This window comes from Oryzias melastigma, linkage group LG13 (assembly GCF_002922805.2).
Source record: "Oryzias melastigma strain HK-1 linkage group LG13, ASM292280v2, whole genome shotgun sequence".
Lineage (NCBI taxonomy): Eukaryota > Metazoa > Chordata > Actinopteri > Beloniformes > Adrianichthyidae > Oryzias > Oryzias melastigma.
Genome location: NC_050524.1, coordinates 17051619 through 17065838, shown reverse-complemented (window position 1 = coordinate 17065838; position 14220 = coordinate 17051619). Strand labels below are relative to the sequence as shown.

At 38.7% G+C, this 14220-nt stretch overlaps 2 protein-coding genes across 2 annotated transcripts; both read left to right on the top strand.

Annotated features, from left to right (window-relative positions):
• The first annotated feature begins 3444 nt into the window (after nt 1-3444).
• LOC118599530 lies at nt 3445-6165 on the top strand. The gene is made up of 5 exons (XM_036214964.1): nt 3445-3595; nt 3712-3864; nt 4090-4224; nt 4861-5076; nt 5666-6165. The coding sequence occupies exons 1-5, from the start codon at nt 3445-3447 to the stop codon at nt 5860-5862; spliced, it is 852 nt and encodes a 283-aa protein (XP_036070857.1). The 3' UTR covers nt 5863-6165.
• Nucleotides 6166-8075: 1910 nt separating this feature from the next.
• LOC118599522 (sushi, von Willebrand factor type A, EGF and pentraxin domain-containing protein 1-like) lies at nt 8076-14218 on the top strand. The gene is made up of 11 exons (XM_036214939.1): nt 8076-8659; nt 8771-8929; nt 9034-9196; nt 9798-9901; nt 9991-10170; nt 10374-10595; nt 11492-11671; nt 11826-12017; nt 13232-13381; nt 13555-13658; nt 13933-14218. The coding sequence occupies exons 2-11, from the start codon at nt 8773-8775 to the stop codon at nt 14137-14139; spliced, it is 1659 nt and encodes a 552-aa protein (XP_036070832.1). The 5' UTR covers nt 8076-8659; nt 8771-8772; the 3' UTR covers nt 14140-14218.
• Nucleotides 14219-14220: the final 2 nt, after the last annotated feature.

Here is a 14220-nt window from a genome sequence, read left to right as displayed (position 1 = left end):
GGGCAATATGGAATTTTTTGCAGCACAATATAGGGTTTTCTATGTCAGGCAATTACAATAAATGCACAATATTAACCAAATAACTATATTTGTCGAGTTTGAACACTCAAAAAATGTAATCATCAGCAAGTTGCTTAGATTTAAATATTTATTTTCTATCCTACTTTCAACATAACAGATGCACTAAAAAATCCTGCAAATATATATATATATAACTAAACTGGAGTTCTTGTTCATTTATAAAACATCTGTCACAAGGTTGCAGTTTTTCATGTAACACCCGCTGATGGTACACAGTGGATTCAATTCTGTTATTATATTATTTTTATTATTTTTTATTAATTTAGTTGTATTTATCCACCATGTATCAAAGTCCAGTCAGTGAAAATATTGTCCGACTTTAAACTGGTCCATGAAAACATACATTTAAGAGACAGAACAGCTCGTCAGCATTAGCATCATGCTAATGATAACGTAAACAACATGCGTTTGTTTACTTTGCATGCAGACGACAGAAGTCAAGACGTAAAAAAAAAAAAGACAAAAACAAAAAAACAAAAGGCGAGCTAATAAAAGTAAATGATTAGATGCAAACATTTACTCGCCATGTGGCGGCTAATTCTCCTACCTTTACTTGCTAAAGAGTTGCAACTGATGAGTGTTTCGGATCCTTCAAAATAAAAGTCTATCACAAAAAACTCATTCCTCTATCGGGAAAAAGTTCAATCGCAATATATATTGTGGTCGTTTTATTACCCAGCCCTATTTTACATGAACTAATGCTAATAAAGGGACCATTCTTATAAAGTGTTATGTAATATGTGTGCGTTGTTCTAGAAATTCTGTTGTTCTGCTGTTGTGAGCTTGACAAACAATTATTCTGTTTTTGCACATAATGTTCCTCCCAGAGCTGAGTTCACATCTAACGAGAATATCCTTCCTCTACTAATTTCGCCGACATAAACGAGAACATGCCTCCTTTCACTCTTTATTGAGAAGACATTTCACTAATTTGTGCATGAAATGGCCTGGAACCTATAAAAAGCCTTAAGCCACGGTCTGTGAAGCCTGCTCTTTCTCCTTGATGTCTCTCATTAGATTTATGTTCTCAATGAGGATGTGTTACTCATTTCACTGGCTCTTTGATATGGTTAAACTTAACAGATATGCCTAATTTCATGCCGTATTTGTGTTTTTGCTGGATTTAATGTTGCATATTTTTCTTGTTTTTTTCTCAACTTGCGTTTTTTTCTTTATTGAACAGGGCGTCAGTGTTCACCTGGCCATGCCTGCCCACCTGGCAGCGCTAAGCCCGCCGTCTGTTTTCCAGGCACTTTTCAGTCTTCGCCTGGACAGTCTACTTGTGACAGCTGCCCACGCGGTAAAATTAATTATTAGGTAATCAGTGTTGGGAAAGACAAATGGTGATTTACATTTTCAATTTTTCCAGGCTTTTACTGTACGGAGGGTTCATCTGTACCAGCGCCGTGTCCGCTGGGACGTTTCAGTCCATTAGCCAGCAGGTCATCTCTGAGTGACTGCTCCCTCTGCCCATCTGGCTTCTTTTGCAACAGCAGCGCTCTGACGGAGCCGTCTGGACCCTGCAGCCCAGGTCGGTTAGGGCGCTTTCACTCTGGACTATTGATCTGCTCCACAGTTTGCCTCCTTAGATAGTACTTTCTGTTTGGCAAGTGTGGAGGCTCCTCTAAGCTCATGTTAAAAATGGAGGTGATGTGGGAACAAACTGCAGGAGACCAAAGCTTGTGGCAGAAGCTCAAATGTGGTAAACCGAGAACATAAGTATGATGTAGCAATGAGGTGAAGACAAGAGGTTCTGACAGTGAGCAAAAGAAAACCATCGTCCTGATCATACTGTGGTATATTTGATTGAAAGGCCAAACCAAATCTAGTCAGGGCCTTGCTTGCACTCGCTACTAGTAGATTTTACTGCAATCAATCATCAGATAAAAGAACATGTAAACCAACAAGAAGAGCTACTTACTGTGTGTTTCAAGGTAAAAACATTCTGCGGAAATCCAATAAATATGAATCATTAAAAGTTTGATATACTGTATGTATAATGTATTTAGAAAATACAATACTCATACATTTATTGAGGTTATGCGTTTTTTATGGGGTCAAATCAGGATAAGCTTAGGGGGAATGAAAAGCTAGATTGTAAATTTGAAAAATAGACAACATAATTTTTAAATGTGACTTTATGAAAACAGTTTGACTTGAAAATATTTTAAACAAAACAAATTTTGAAAATAAAAAAATGTACATTAAAATCTATAGCCTACATAGAAATCAACATATTTGTAACAGTTGCTGTTTTTTAATTTATTTTTTATTTTAGTTTGTTTCTTTCAGTACAAAAGTTACAGTTTCAATAGTTGAGCTTACTTTTTTGTGGGGGTGGGGCTTTGAGTCTATTGGCTACCAGCATGTGATCGCCGTTTGGTGACAGAAGTTACGCCTACATCATTTCCACTCCGGAACAACGTCTGCTGTTGACGGAAGGAGAACATAGGCGCCGCAAACAACAGACACTGTTCTGAAATGGAAATATTACCATAACTTCTGTTATCCAATGGCAACAGAAGGAGTGTCCCAGTGGAGCCAGTGGGCTCAAAGCCCCACCCTCCACATCAAAGAAGGCTCAACTCCAAAACTGAAAATGAATTGAATCAAATGAACTGAATTTAAACTATAACTTGAGGACTGAAACATGCCTGTCCATCCATTTTTGTAAACTCGCTTTATCTCTTTCAGGGTCAGATTTCCCCCTATTTTTTTAATTTACAAGCTGTTTTTTTCATTCACTTTAAGGTGATCTGGATTTGAACTCATAGTTGTTTTTCTTCTTTTTTTGTCTTTGCTTTGGTTTGTTTTAGCCAACACTGCCCCCAAGTGAGCAGCTGTGGGAACTGCTGCGTTTTTTTTTAAAGATGATTTAACTAATTGTTAATTACTAATTGTTGTATATTTTTTCTAATGTAAAATCGTTCTGGTGGTCTTTTAATTATGACTATGCAGTTTTTAGACAAAATGAAAAAGTTTTTTTTTTTTTGCTGTTCTCCAGACGTTCAAATGAAGCTCACCTCTGGGTTGTACTAGCTGTGTTGGCACAGAAGTTAGCCTCTAATTTCCCATCAACCCTTTATTTACACTCTCTCCTGCTAGCTTATAGCACCTCACAGGACCAAACTAACATTAGTCCAGCAAAAAAAAAAAAAAAAAACAGCGAGTCACAATGATCACAATCCAGTTAAGATCTCTGATGAAGTCGTCTGCTTCGTACTAACAGTTTTATCACACTATGTAAGTGTTTCAGTATTCCCACTAAGCTCTTCAACCACACTGTCTACCGCAGGTCACTTTTGTTCCATGGGGTCCATTGAACCCTCTCCCGTCTCCCAGCTTTACGGTGATGTCTGTCCCATGGGGCACTTCTGTCCTCAGGGTAGCGAGTCTCCCAAACCCTGTCCCATTGGCACCTTTCTTCCAGAGCCTGGAGCTTTCTCTTTGTCACACTGCCGCTCTTGCCCCCCAGGGCAATACTGCCTCACTCCTGGAGCCTCACAGCCTTCAGGTGGGGGTTACCGCAATCTAACTTTTACACAAAAGAGAGCTGTTGTTGATGAAAAACAACAAAAATGAGGAAATCTTGGCAAATTTAAGCTCTCAACTCCTACTTTACCTCCTCAGGCTATTGCTTTAAAGGCTTTTTCTGCTCTGGAGGTGCTGACAGACCCACACCACGAGCCAACTTATCCTCGGTCATCTGTCTTCTCAAAATACTTGAGCTGTCTTCCATGAAGATGGAAGCTGCTGTCTGGAAGCACAATCTGTCCAACTCTGGTAAGTCTGGGAAAACATAAGCAGCGTGGGTTTATAGCAATGCAAGAAAAGCTTCATTTGGCAGATACAGATTTTTCTGCAGGTTATATGAAAATAATACCACTAAAATGATCTTTAGCGGAGAGCCTCTTTAAATGCAACATCGTTTTTTTTATTTTTCTGTCTGCTCGACAAGATGTTCAGCCTTTTAATTGTGTCTGCTTCATCTGCCATGCATTGTTATAGGAAGAAACGCTAACTGGATCAAAGTGGAAATGGTGCCGCAGGCAGATTCAGACCGTGTTGTGAATGACTCAGCTCCTCATCTCAAGAGTCCACATTATACATGTTCCACCTACAGAGGAGATATTTGTCCTCGGGGTGGGTAAATCCTGTGCCTGTGAACTTGTGCATTTAATGTGAAGCATCGCTCACCCCCTCATGTACTTGTCGTCACAATATGATGACTTCAGTTGCTTCAACATATGACTGTGGGCTAATCTTAGATCCTCATTTTTGGAATCAAAAAGTTAAATGAGGATAGACTTTAAAACATAGTTCAATGCAGAAAACGCTTAAATACGCACCTCAAAATGACAACTTCTTTACCTCTCTGTCAAAGCGAAGCAAGATTTTGATGCTTATGCAAATAGGCTTCCATTGTGGGATGCTTTCCGCTTCTCAAGTCCTCTGTTTGAAGATCTGAAAAGTCTGCAGTTGGGCCTCGCTTTTCAAAAGCAAACTGTGGACGGTTGGGTGGTGATGCATGTGAAAGCAGCACGGAAGTAACCGCTGTTATCAGACCATGAAAGAACAGATTGAAATTCCTGCACCACAATAATTAGTTCCCTTGAAATGTCAAAGGAGTTGTGCTCTGTGGAAATTAAAAAGGTGGAAAAACTTGAGAAACCCCTCAGTCTCCAGCAGGAGTGCATGTCTTATAAAGATAATCCTTGTGATTAAAGGTTCTCTTCTTTTGCTGGATGCTTTTGAATAATTCTGCGGCTGTTTTTACAGGTTTCTATTGTCCTGTGGGATCTGCTTATCCTCAGCCTTGTGAAGCTGGTTTTTACTGCAATCAAAGTGGTCTGGAAGCTCCAGCAGGATCCTGTGCAGCAGGTTATTTCTGTCCCACTGGCTCTGTGGACCCGAATGTCCATCCATGCCCAGCGGGACACTTCTGCCCTCTGGAGACTCCACTTCCTTTGCCCTGTCCTCTTGGAACCGTAAAAAGTGAGGAGCTTTTTTTAGTTTCCCAGCACATTTTAAATTAGATTTGTGAAAATTGTGACACCCTTTAAATAAAAAGCGAATATATTGATACTATAGGGAAAGGAAATAATGTAATGGGTTATTTGAGTCTTAGATGTTTTATTTATTTATTTTTTTAAGTAGACTCCATAGAGAGCTAACTAAAAAATAGACAGCCCTCTTTTGCTTCGATGATGTCCTCACATAAACTTGTCTATATTTGCACCTCAGTGATGTGAAAAATTTGAGAACTTCCACTGAAGCGTTTTATTTTACCCCGTTGGCGCTGCTGAATAATTATTGTCACAAAATGTTTTAATCGTGTAATTGTGTTTTTGTCTCGAGGCGAACAACTAGAATCCTATTAAGTAGTGCAGTGACGCTGCTGAATGCATTGCAAAGTAGAAAAATGAGGCATAGTTTGAGTTTCCAATTCACTAAAGCTCTTTGCTTTATATTTTCAACCTACAAAGTGATTGGGATTTTTCTTTTAACTCAGCAAACACTGTGAAGTTCTGCTGTTGAAAAAGCTGCTTAGATAAGGTTATTTGATGTGTTTGTTATCCGCCAGACTACCTCGGTGGATCCACAGTCGAGGCTTGCCAGCCGTGCCCTCCGGGTCACTACTGCAACCAGAGGGGGATAGCTGCACCCAGTGGACAGTGTGCAGCAGGCTACTACTGTCCTGCAGGACAGAGCTCCGAGAGACCAGAACAACACGTCTGCACAGTGGGACATTATTGTGAGAAGGTTGGTCATTTAGCATAATATCCATTAGCTAAGGGGGCTTCGACAAATATTTACAGAGGTACAGTTATAAAAAAATTAATGTAATTTATTTTTTAATAGCCGGGGATTGGTGGCACATCTGCATTCAAATATCTATCACTGAATTCAAATTAATTCAGAACTTTTTGACAGAATTACGTAACATAGTATAACACACATGGAACTGTGCACCACACACATACAACAGGAACACTACCAGGACAACTGCCGACATTATCAAGAAAACTAGATGAAAGGAGGATCCACTAGCTCTCATCAGCTTCTTACACAGATCAAACACCTCTCAAGAAGAATTTCCTGAACAAATTCCTGCCTAATTCAATCTTTCTATAGGTCAAATTCCTTAATGTCCCTTTTACAAGTTTCCTCAATTCAGAAACATCTTCAGAAACTTTATTTGAGTCAATCTTCATCCTCTGTGAAATGCTCGCAGCTGCTTTAAACATAGACTTTATGACTATTTGTGACTTTTGAGATATAATGAATAAATAAAGCAAAAAAATGACACAACTGTCAAAAAAATTGTATTTTCTAAGTATAATAATCAACACCAATCCATCGTGGATGTACCGTATTTGAGCCTTATATATGGATCAATACTGAGCCGCAACAGGTCTCGCAACTAAGTGAATTAGCAGCCAACTCCATTTTTTCCCGTCGATGTAGCATGCAGTGCATGCTGGGATATATGACATTTCCATTTGTGTGTGTGTGAAGACCCCAAAATGGCTCCTTTGAAGACACGCTTACAACAGAGAGTTTAGTGGATGCATAACGCAACCCCAGCCACTATTGTAGCTTCTATTCTATGCCTTATAATCCGATCTGCTTTGAATATGACAAAAGTTTTAAAATAGGCCATTCATTGAAGGTGGCCTCATAATCTGGTGCGTTTTATAGTGCGGATAATATGGTAACTATTATTGTGAGATCATGTGAAACATCCTAGAATCTGTCGCCACACATTATGCAGAGCGGTTTGGTACGTGGAAGCAATTGTATCCATGAATCCATATTTGAAGGAAGACTCCTGGTTGTGTCTGCTATCAGCAGCTTGATGTTTTTGAAGTTGAAAGCTCTTCTTCAGGTTCCTCACAAGTTTTTTTCCCCCCCAAAGAAACTCTCCAAACATGTGTATGTCCATATATGACGAATATGTTGCAATGACAACAATGTAAAATAGAGGCGCCCATTGTATCAGTTTTGTGTCAAGTTCAGACCTAGATATTGGGTCCGCATGACCCAATATCTGGGTTTGTATCTGGACCATGGTCCAGTTAGCGACCCCTGCTTTAGCTTTTCACTGTCAGTGTCCTCAACTGTGATTGTTACTCTGTTGTTACAGGTTCCTTACCAAAGGCTGAAATTAATTATAGTTGGGCTTCTAATTTGGTAATTCAGACTTCTGCATTTATGTCACACTATAACTGTGTTTACTCTTACATTGTCAATGTGCTTGATTGTCTACGCAAAGTAAAAAAAATGGAATTACAGAGCCACTCCTTTACAGAGGGAAGTAAATCATTAGAAATTCACCTCAGAGTTGTTGGCGGGACAGTTGGCACCGAGCAACCCTGCCCCCCTTCCCTTTGCTGAGAGCTCTCCGTTTACACTCTTCCCTGGTGCTTTCAGCCACTGACTGTAGAAACCATAGACAATTAAACTCCTCCCCCCTCGTGTTCCAAACAGGAAGTACCTGCTGGCTCCAAGAAGTCAAAATCCCATGGACCTCTATTGAGAAATAAACAGTCATAAAGGACATTTTAAACTTCAGAGAGATCAGTCATCACATCAATCAAATCCACAATCACATGTTATAGTTCATACTAACGTTGGCTGGTTTTGCTTGCGACTGTCCGCCATAACTGAGATGAACTTCTGTGACTGGTGTTCATACTTTTCAAGTGACGCAAAATCGTTTCCAGCCTTTATTTTTAACATGAAGTAAATCTTTCTCACACACTTGCTGTGTCTGCGAACCTGCAGGTACACAAAAGGCAGAGGAGGAAATGGTGTGTTTGTCTATTAAACACAAGCAGGCACTATAGGCTGCAGAGGTGGAAAAATAAAAAGGAGTGAATTGCACTCTGGAGTGTTGCAAGATATGAAATATAAACATATTTTTAAAGTAACTTGCTCTATTTTCTATCTAGTTGTCCGCTCTCTCTGTCGCTCTATGTTTCTCTGTGTCTGTGTGAAGTTCAGTAGCATTTTTCCTAACTTCTTCAGTTACGTTTTAAGGATCTTCAGAGTTAAAAAGACATTAGTCTTGTTTTCTAATAGCTGAATTAAATTTAAGTTAAATAACGGGATTTGAATGCGATTGCACTCCGGGTGGGAAAATTCCTGCAGTCAATCCTTACAGCCCCTCACACCCTCAACCTAACGTTAGTGGTGGAACAAAAATGGCGAGCAATATTGAAGCTTTCCAACAGTACAGTTTTGAGCTGGATGAATCATGGATCTAGCTGACTACAAGTAAATGTATTCTTTGTAATAAATAGAATTTTTTTCACCCTTCAAAACAACTTGAATATAAAAATTCAAAAATACAATTTAAGTTTAATTTTCTTTGTATGTGTCCTCCATCATTATAAAAAAATGCCACAAGATCATGTTAAAAACACCAAAAACACAATGTTTACCACAGAGGGCCTCTAATTGTCCTTTCAGGGCAGTGTCAGTCAGACCTCCTGCTCTCCTGGCAGCTACCAGCCCAGACAAGGCCAACAGAGCTGTGAGACATGTCCTCCTGGGTTTGTTTGTCAAGACCAAGGTAAGGTTGACAGGTGCATGAATTGATTAACTCCATGCATTGATTTTTAACTCTATCTAAAAGGAATATAAATGCTTTTTTTTTTTTTTTTTTTTTGCATCCTCACGTTAGGAATGAGTCTTCCACGTCTCTGTGAAAGAGGATTTTATTGTCCCAGTGGGTCAGCAAAACAACGGCCCTGTCCGTCAGGAACATACGGAAACATGTCGGGGCTGTCTGAGGAAGCACAGTGCGTCCTGTGTGATCCGGGCATGTACTGTAAAGAAACAGGTACTTTGTGTGCATCCACCGACAGCTAAATGTTTATAGACAAAACCATTTCCTCTTGTGAAGTGCTGTTAAAATCAGTGTTTATCTCTACCTCTCTTTTGAAGGAAGTATTTTCCCCACTGGGCCATGTGATGCGGGGTTCGTCTGTGTGAGAGGAGTCTCTGAAGCTTCACCATCAGACAGTCTGAGGGGCTTTTCATGCCCACTTGGGCACTTTTGTCCTGTGGGGACTTCTGTACCTAAAGCATGTCCAAAAGGAACTTTCAGGTAGATGCCAACATGTTTGTCCATCTGTTGTCTAGATTCTTTTGTATTTAGAGAGGCTCTTTATTACTCTTTAGTCGCACTAAACCAGAATAACTTTAAAAATAAAAAAATGGATCTGATAAAAAATACACACAGATTATGATAGCAAATGCTGAGACATCCAGCAAAAAGTTGTACTTTTATATTTAAAGTAGTGTTGGCGATACATTTTTTTGTGCAATTTTGACCTTTTAACCTAATAATTGCTGCTAAAGGTCTCATTTTGAGGTATTTTATTTAAGCTTGTTAAATTGTGGCGCAGCAAAAGATCAGCGCTAGAAACAATATAAACTTAAAATATTACAGGACTTAAGTTCTAATAATTTTTTAAATATTTATATTTTTCCTAAATGACCATGGGATGAGTGGGATAAAATGCTTCTTGCAGTTGTGCATAACACAGAAGTAAAAATGAGATTAACGCAATAATAGTAAAAAAAAAAAAAAAACGTGTTAAAATGTCTGTAATTAATTAATCGCGATAACGCGATAATCTGACAGCACTAATTTTGATTCGCGTTTGTCTGAAAACATAAAAGCATTAAAAGTTGTTTGTTGACAGTGATCAGCGAGGCCTCGTGGATGATTCCGAGTGTCAAAGCTGCATCCCCGGCTTTTACTGTTCCGAGTCGGGCCTCTCTTCTGTTTCTGGACCCTGTTTGCCTGGTAAAAATATAAATAATTAAAAGTAATGTATTTTTGCTAATAATATACATTAGTGGGATAGACCTCTCATTAGTATGTCTCCATTGCAGGTTTCGTCTGTCTGGAAGGCTCTCAGTCTGCCGCTCCTCCATCAGGTGACTCTGGAGGGGTTTGTCCAGTTGGTCACTACTGTTCAGAGGGGACCAGCGTTCCCTCACCATGCCCACCAGGTTTCTATCAGAATGAGGCTGGAGGAAAAAGCAAAGATGACTGCAAACCATGTCCTCTTGGTAACCACCAGTTGCTACACAAAACCTTAAGAGCATCTCATATTCTCACACAAGTTTTTGCTCCACTGACACTATTTTAATTCATCCTGATACTCTAAAAATACCCTTGTGTTCTAACTCAAGGAGTGTTTCAATCAGGGAATAAATATGAAAACACAGTGAGGGTGTTGCACCAGGTCCTCACAGGTAAATGTCATCGACAGGTTGGTTTCAGGATTTACCTGGTCAGAAAGAATGCAATCCGTGCCCTCCTGGGTTCCTCTGCATGGCTCCGAGTGCCAGTTCCACCAGAGGGAGTCCCATTGGAGCCTCCAGCCCTCTGCCCTGTCCAGCTGGCTTCACATGTCCCAGCGAGAATCCAGAAAATCCACCAGTACCTTGTCCTAAAGGCACCTACAGCCCAGTCCAGGGTCTCATTACTACTGGTAATAAGAGGGGCTTAAGACACAGTTTTTACATGAACAAACACATTTATTATCTTTTAAATTGAAATGTATGCCTAGCTTGGATACCTTATCTTATTAGCATAATCAAAACTTTCCTTAAAACCCCATTATATATAACTTGGTCTATATTTTCTGAACTGTAGTTCATCATCATTCCACTAGGGCAGCAGAAGGACTTTTTCTGCTTATTTCAAAATGGCTGCTTCTATGAAACCTCAAAAACACTTTTGGTGGTAACAATTTAGCTAATTTTCAAAATGTTTTCATCTATTGTAATTCATTTTTAAATGACTTGTTGCTTAATTAAGGTAAGGCAAAATTTCTTGATAATGAATTCTATCTAATCTTGTTACACGATGTTAAAAATTTGTGTATCAAATTTGAAACAGTGGCTAAATAAGGAGCTTTTTTTCTGAACACTCATGTCAAACCAACATTGATGTGAGCAAAATGGCACTAAATCACCCAACGTATCATAGTTAATAACCTACTGTGTCATGAAAAAGTAAAATTGCATTTTTTGTGGATTTAATCAAAGGGTTTAAAAATGGATTCTAAAAAAGAATTTTCTGTCATTTTTTTGATGTAGTGGGCTTTAATGAGAGGAAAGATAATTGCAGGAGAAAAAGACATTTTTGCTTTAACTTTGTTTGAAATATTCTTTTCTTGTCACTTGTTAAAATAAGCTTGTCAACCCTCTATTAAAAATAAACCTTAACATATAAGACCCAGACCCATGTTTCTTTAAAAATTCAATTATGTGGGAAAAACCGTAAACCAAGTTGACCGCAGGAAACATTTCAGATAATTTTCTGTTACACTGATGTCACTATGGGTTCTTGTGGGTTAATACCCCTTCTTGTCCTGGTTTGCAGGCCAGTGTTTAGTGTGTCCATCAGGTCAGTTCTGTGGCTCCGAGGGTTTGATTGAACCTTCTGGACAGTGTGCTGCTGGGTTTCTTTGTATCTCGGGTGCAAAGGTGCCAAATCCAACTGATAACACAACTGGATCTCTTTGTCCGCCGGGGGGTTTCTGTCAAGAAGGCCTCAAAGAAGGTAAATATATCATGTAACGTCTCAGAAGAAATATAATCTGACTGCCAAAAAAACATTAGTTTGTACTATTTGAAACTATTTTTTTTAAAAGATACTCTGAAGTATGACTCCATCAGCAGAAATCTGATTGTCTTTTTACCCCCTTGTGTTTTAGGTGATTGTTGGGCAGGGTTTTACTGTGATTGGGGATCCAGCAAAGCAGATAAAACTCTGTGTCCTGCTGGGTTCTTTTGTCCCAATGGAACAAAAAACCCAATACCTTGCCCTGCAGGAACATTCAGCTCTGAAATGGGCAGCACTCATCAAGAGAACTGTAAGACCTGCTTGTCTGGATACTACTGTCAAGGTGAGGAGCCTCAAATGATGTGTTGTAAATCACAGAAGAAAAAGTAAGAATCAAGATGACGGCACCATTTGTTTTATTGGTTATTTCAGGAATGGTTAATAATGCAAAAACTATCAATCAAAATTGTTTTTAAAATCAACATTTTAAAGATAACTGATATCAAACCAAATAATACATTAGAAAGATCCATGACCTCACTGATCGATTTTTCTTATTAATTTGTCAATTTGACAACTGTATTGTAAAATGTAAAAAAAAAAAAAAGTTTTCTGCACATATTCAACAGTATAATGGACTGACATTATCAGTGTAATTTCTTTGTAGTTCTTGAATACATTGTTAACACATAAACGTACTACCAATATTAGAATTAAATAACATTTAAAAAAAACATGCTAATAGCCACTTATATGCATCATTTTGCATCACTTTGTGAATTACCTAATGCATTAGTTGGCAGTTATCTAGTGTTTATTATTTAACCTTACTTAATGCATTACAGAGCATGAATAACAGTTATGCAATTACTTAGCATTATGTATGCAATACAAGTTAGTTAATGTTTAGTAAGTCTTAAGAATATCTAAAATAACCATTAACTATGCTTAATCTTTTCAGAGTTAGGAAACAATAACTAAGGTTTACTGTGAAGTTTTCAGTTAAACATAAACCTTAATAAATGCTGAAAGCATCACTTAAGCATTGCGTACCTTAGTTAATACTTATGAATTGATTATTGGAATCCTTGTGTACAGTGTGAACAATGATACATTTGGGAATTCTTGAAAAATGTCTGACAACTTTTTAATGTTTGTGTTTGCATGCATTTATCTCTTGCAAAACACAATTAAATAAGCTTTACTTATTTATTATGACTTCAAGTAATCAAAAAACAGGCACTTTGAATTCATAATTAGTAACTACCATTAAATAATGGTTAAGTAATGCTTATAAGGCTTCTAAGCATTTATTGAGGGTTAAGTTAGGCTGAAAATGCAATGTAAAACCTTACTTATTGCTTTCTAATTCTGAAAAAAAACAATAAAAAGAGGCATTAAAAATGGTTACTTTAGATGATAAGACTCCACTAACATATTAGGTAGTTGATGCATAATGCATTTGAATCTATCTGAGAGACTATGAATTGTATCTGGACTCACATGTTATGACCCTACTTATGCTTTTAGTGTTTTTTTTTCTTTTTCCGTCTGCAGATGATGGTACTTCCCAGCCTGCCCTGTGTCCTATTGGACACTACTGTCCAGCAGGTCTCATTTATGGGGTGGAGTTCCCTTGTCCTCCCGGCACAGTGCAGAACCAGCTTGGAGCCTCCAACTCTGAAGCTTGTCTATCGTGCCCAGCTGGTACGAAAAAAACAACAACCAAAAATATTGCAATACCAGACAAAGAATTTGAACGCAGCTTAACATTCGGATTTGATTTGGCAGGCGTCCAAACTTGTCAACTGTTGTGTTTTCATGAAAGAGTCCTCACGAGGAGTTTTATTTCTTTGTGAGTGATTTTTTTCTTCCTGCAGGAATGTTCTGCGCTCAGCCTGGCCTGTCGGAGCCCACAGGTCTCTGTCAGGCTGGATACTTCTGTCCTGCAGGATCAACAAGTCCCAACTCCACTGAGTACCAGGTGCATACACGTGCAACTGTGAGGTCAAACCGCTCTTGCCCTCTGGGATTGTTTTTGCAATCATATCAACAAGCCATAAGCCTCTTTTTTATTATAAACCTAAATCTGTACAAGAAAACTAATATAAAACTAGACTGTTAAAAAACTGGTTTAGTTTGCTTTTGATTACTGCTTGTCTTCTCCTAAGCCACAGTCAGCCTGATACGTTGTTTTCTTTTCTGATGTCAAAAATCACTACTGCTGCTGAATCCGAGGTTTATTTCTTTGTTTTTAGGGCAACAGCACCATAAACCATCTTTGTCCACCTGGTCATTACTGCCCCTCTGGAACTGGATATCCGCTCCCTTGCCCTCCAGGCTCCTTGTCCATGTCACAAGGACTGAAAACCATTGAAGAATGTCCACCGTGTCCCCCCGGGTTATTCTGTGGCAGTGCCGCAATTGCAAATCTCTCAGATGCTCTCCCATGTCAGGCTGGGTAAACACTGCTACTAATACGTTTTAACCTTAATGAAACAGTACCCCATGTAACTGGTGCTGTTTTTTTAACACAAATATATTTC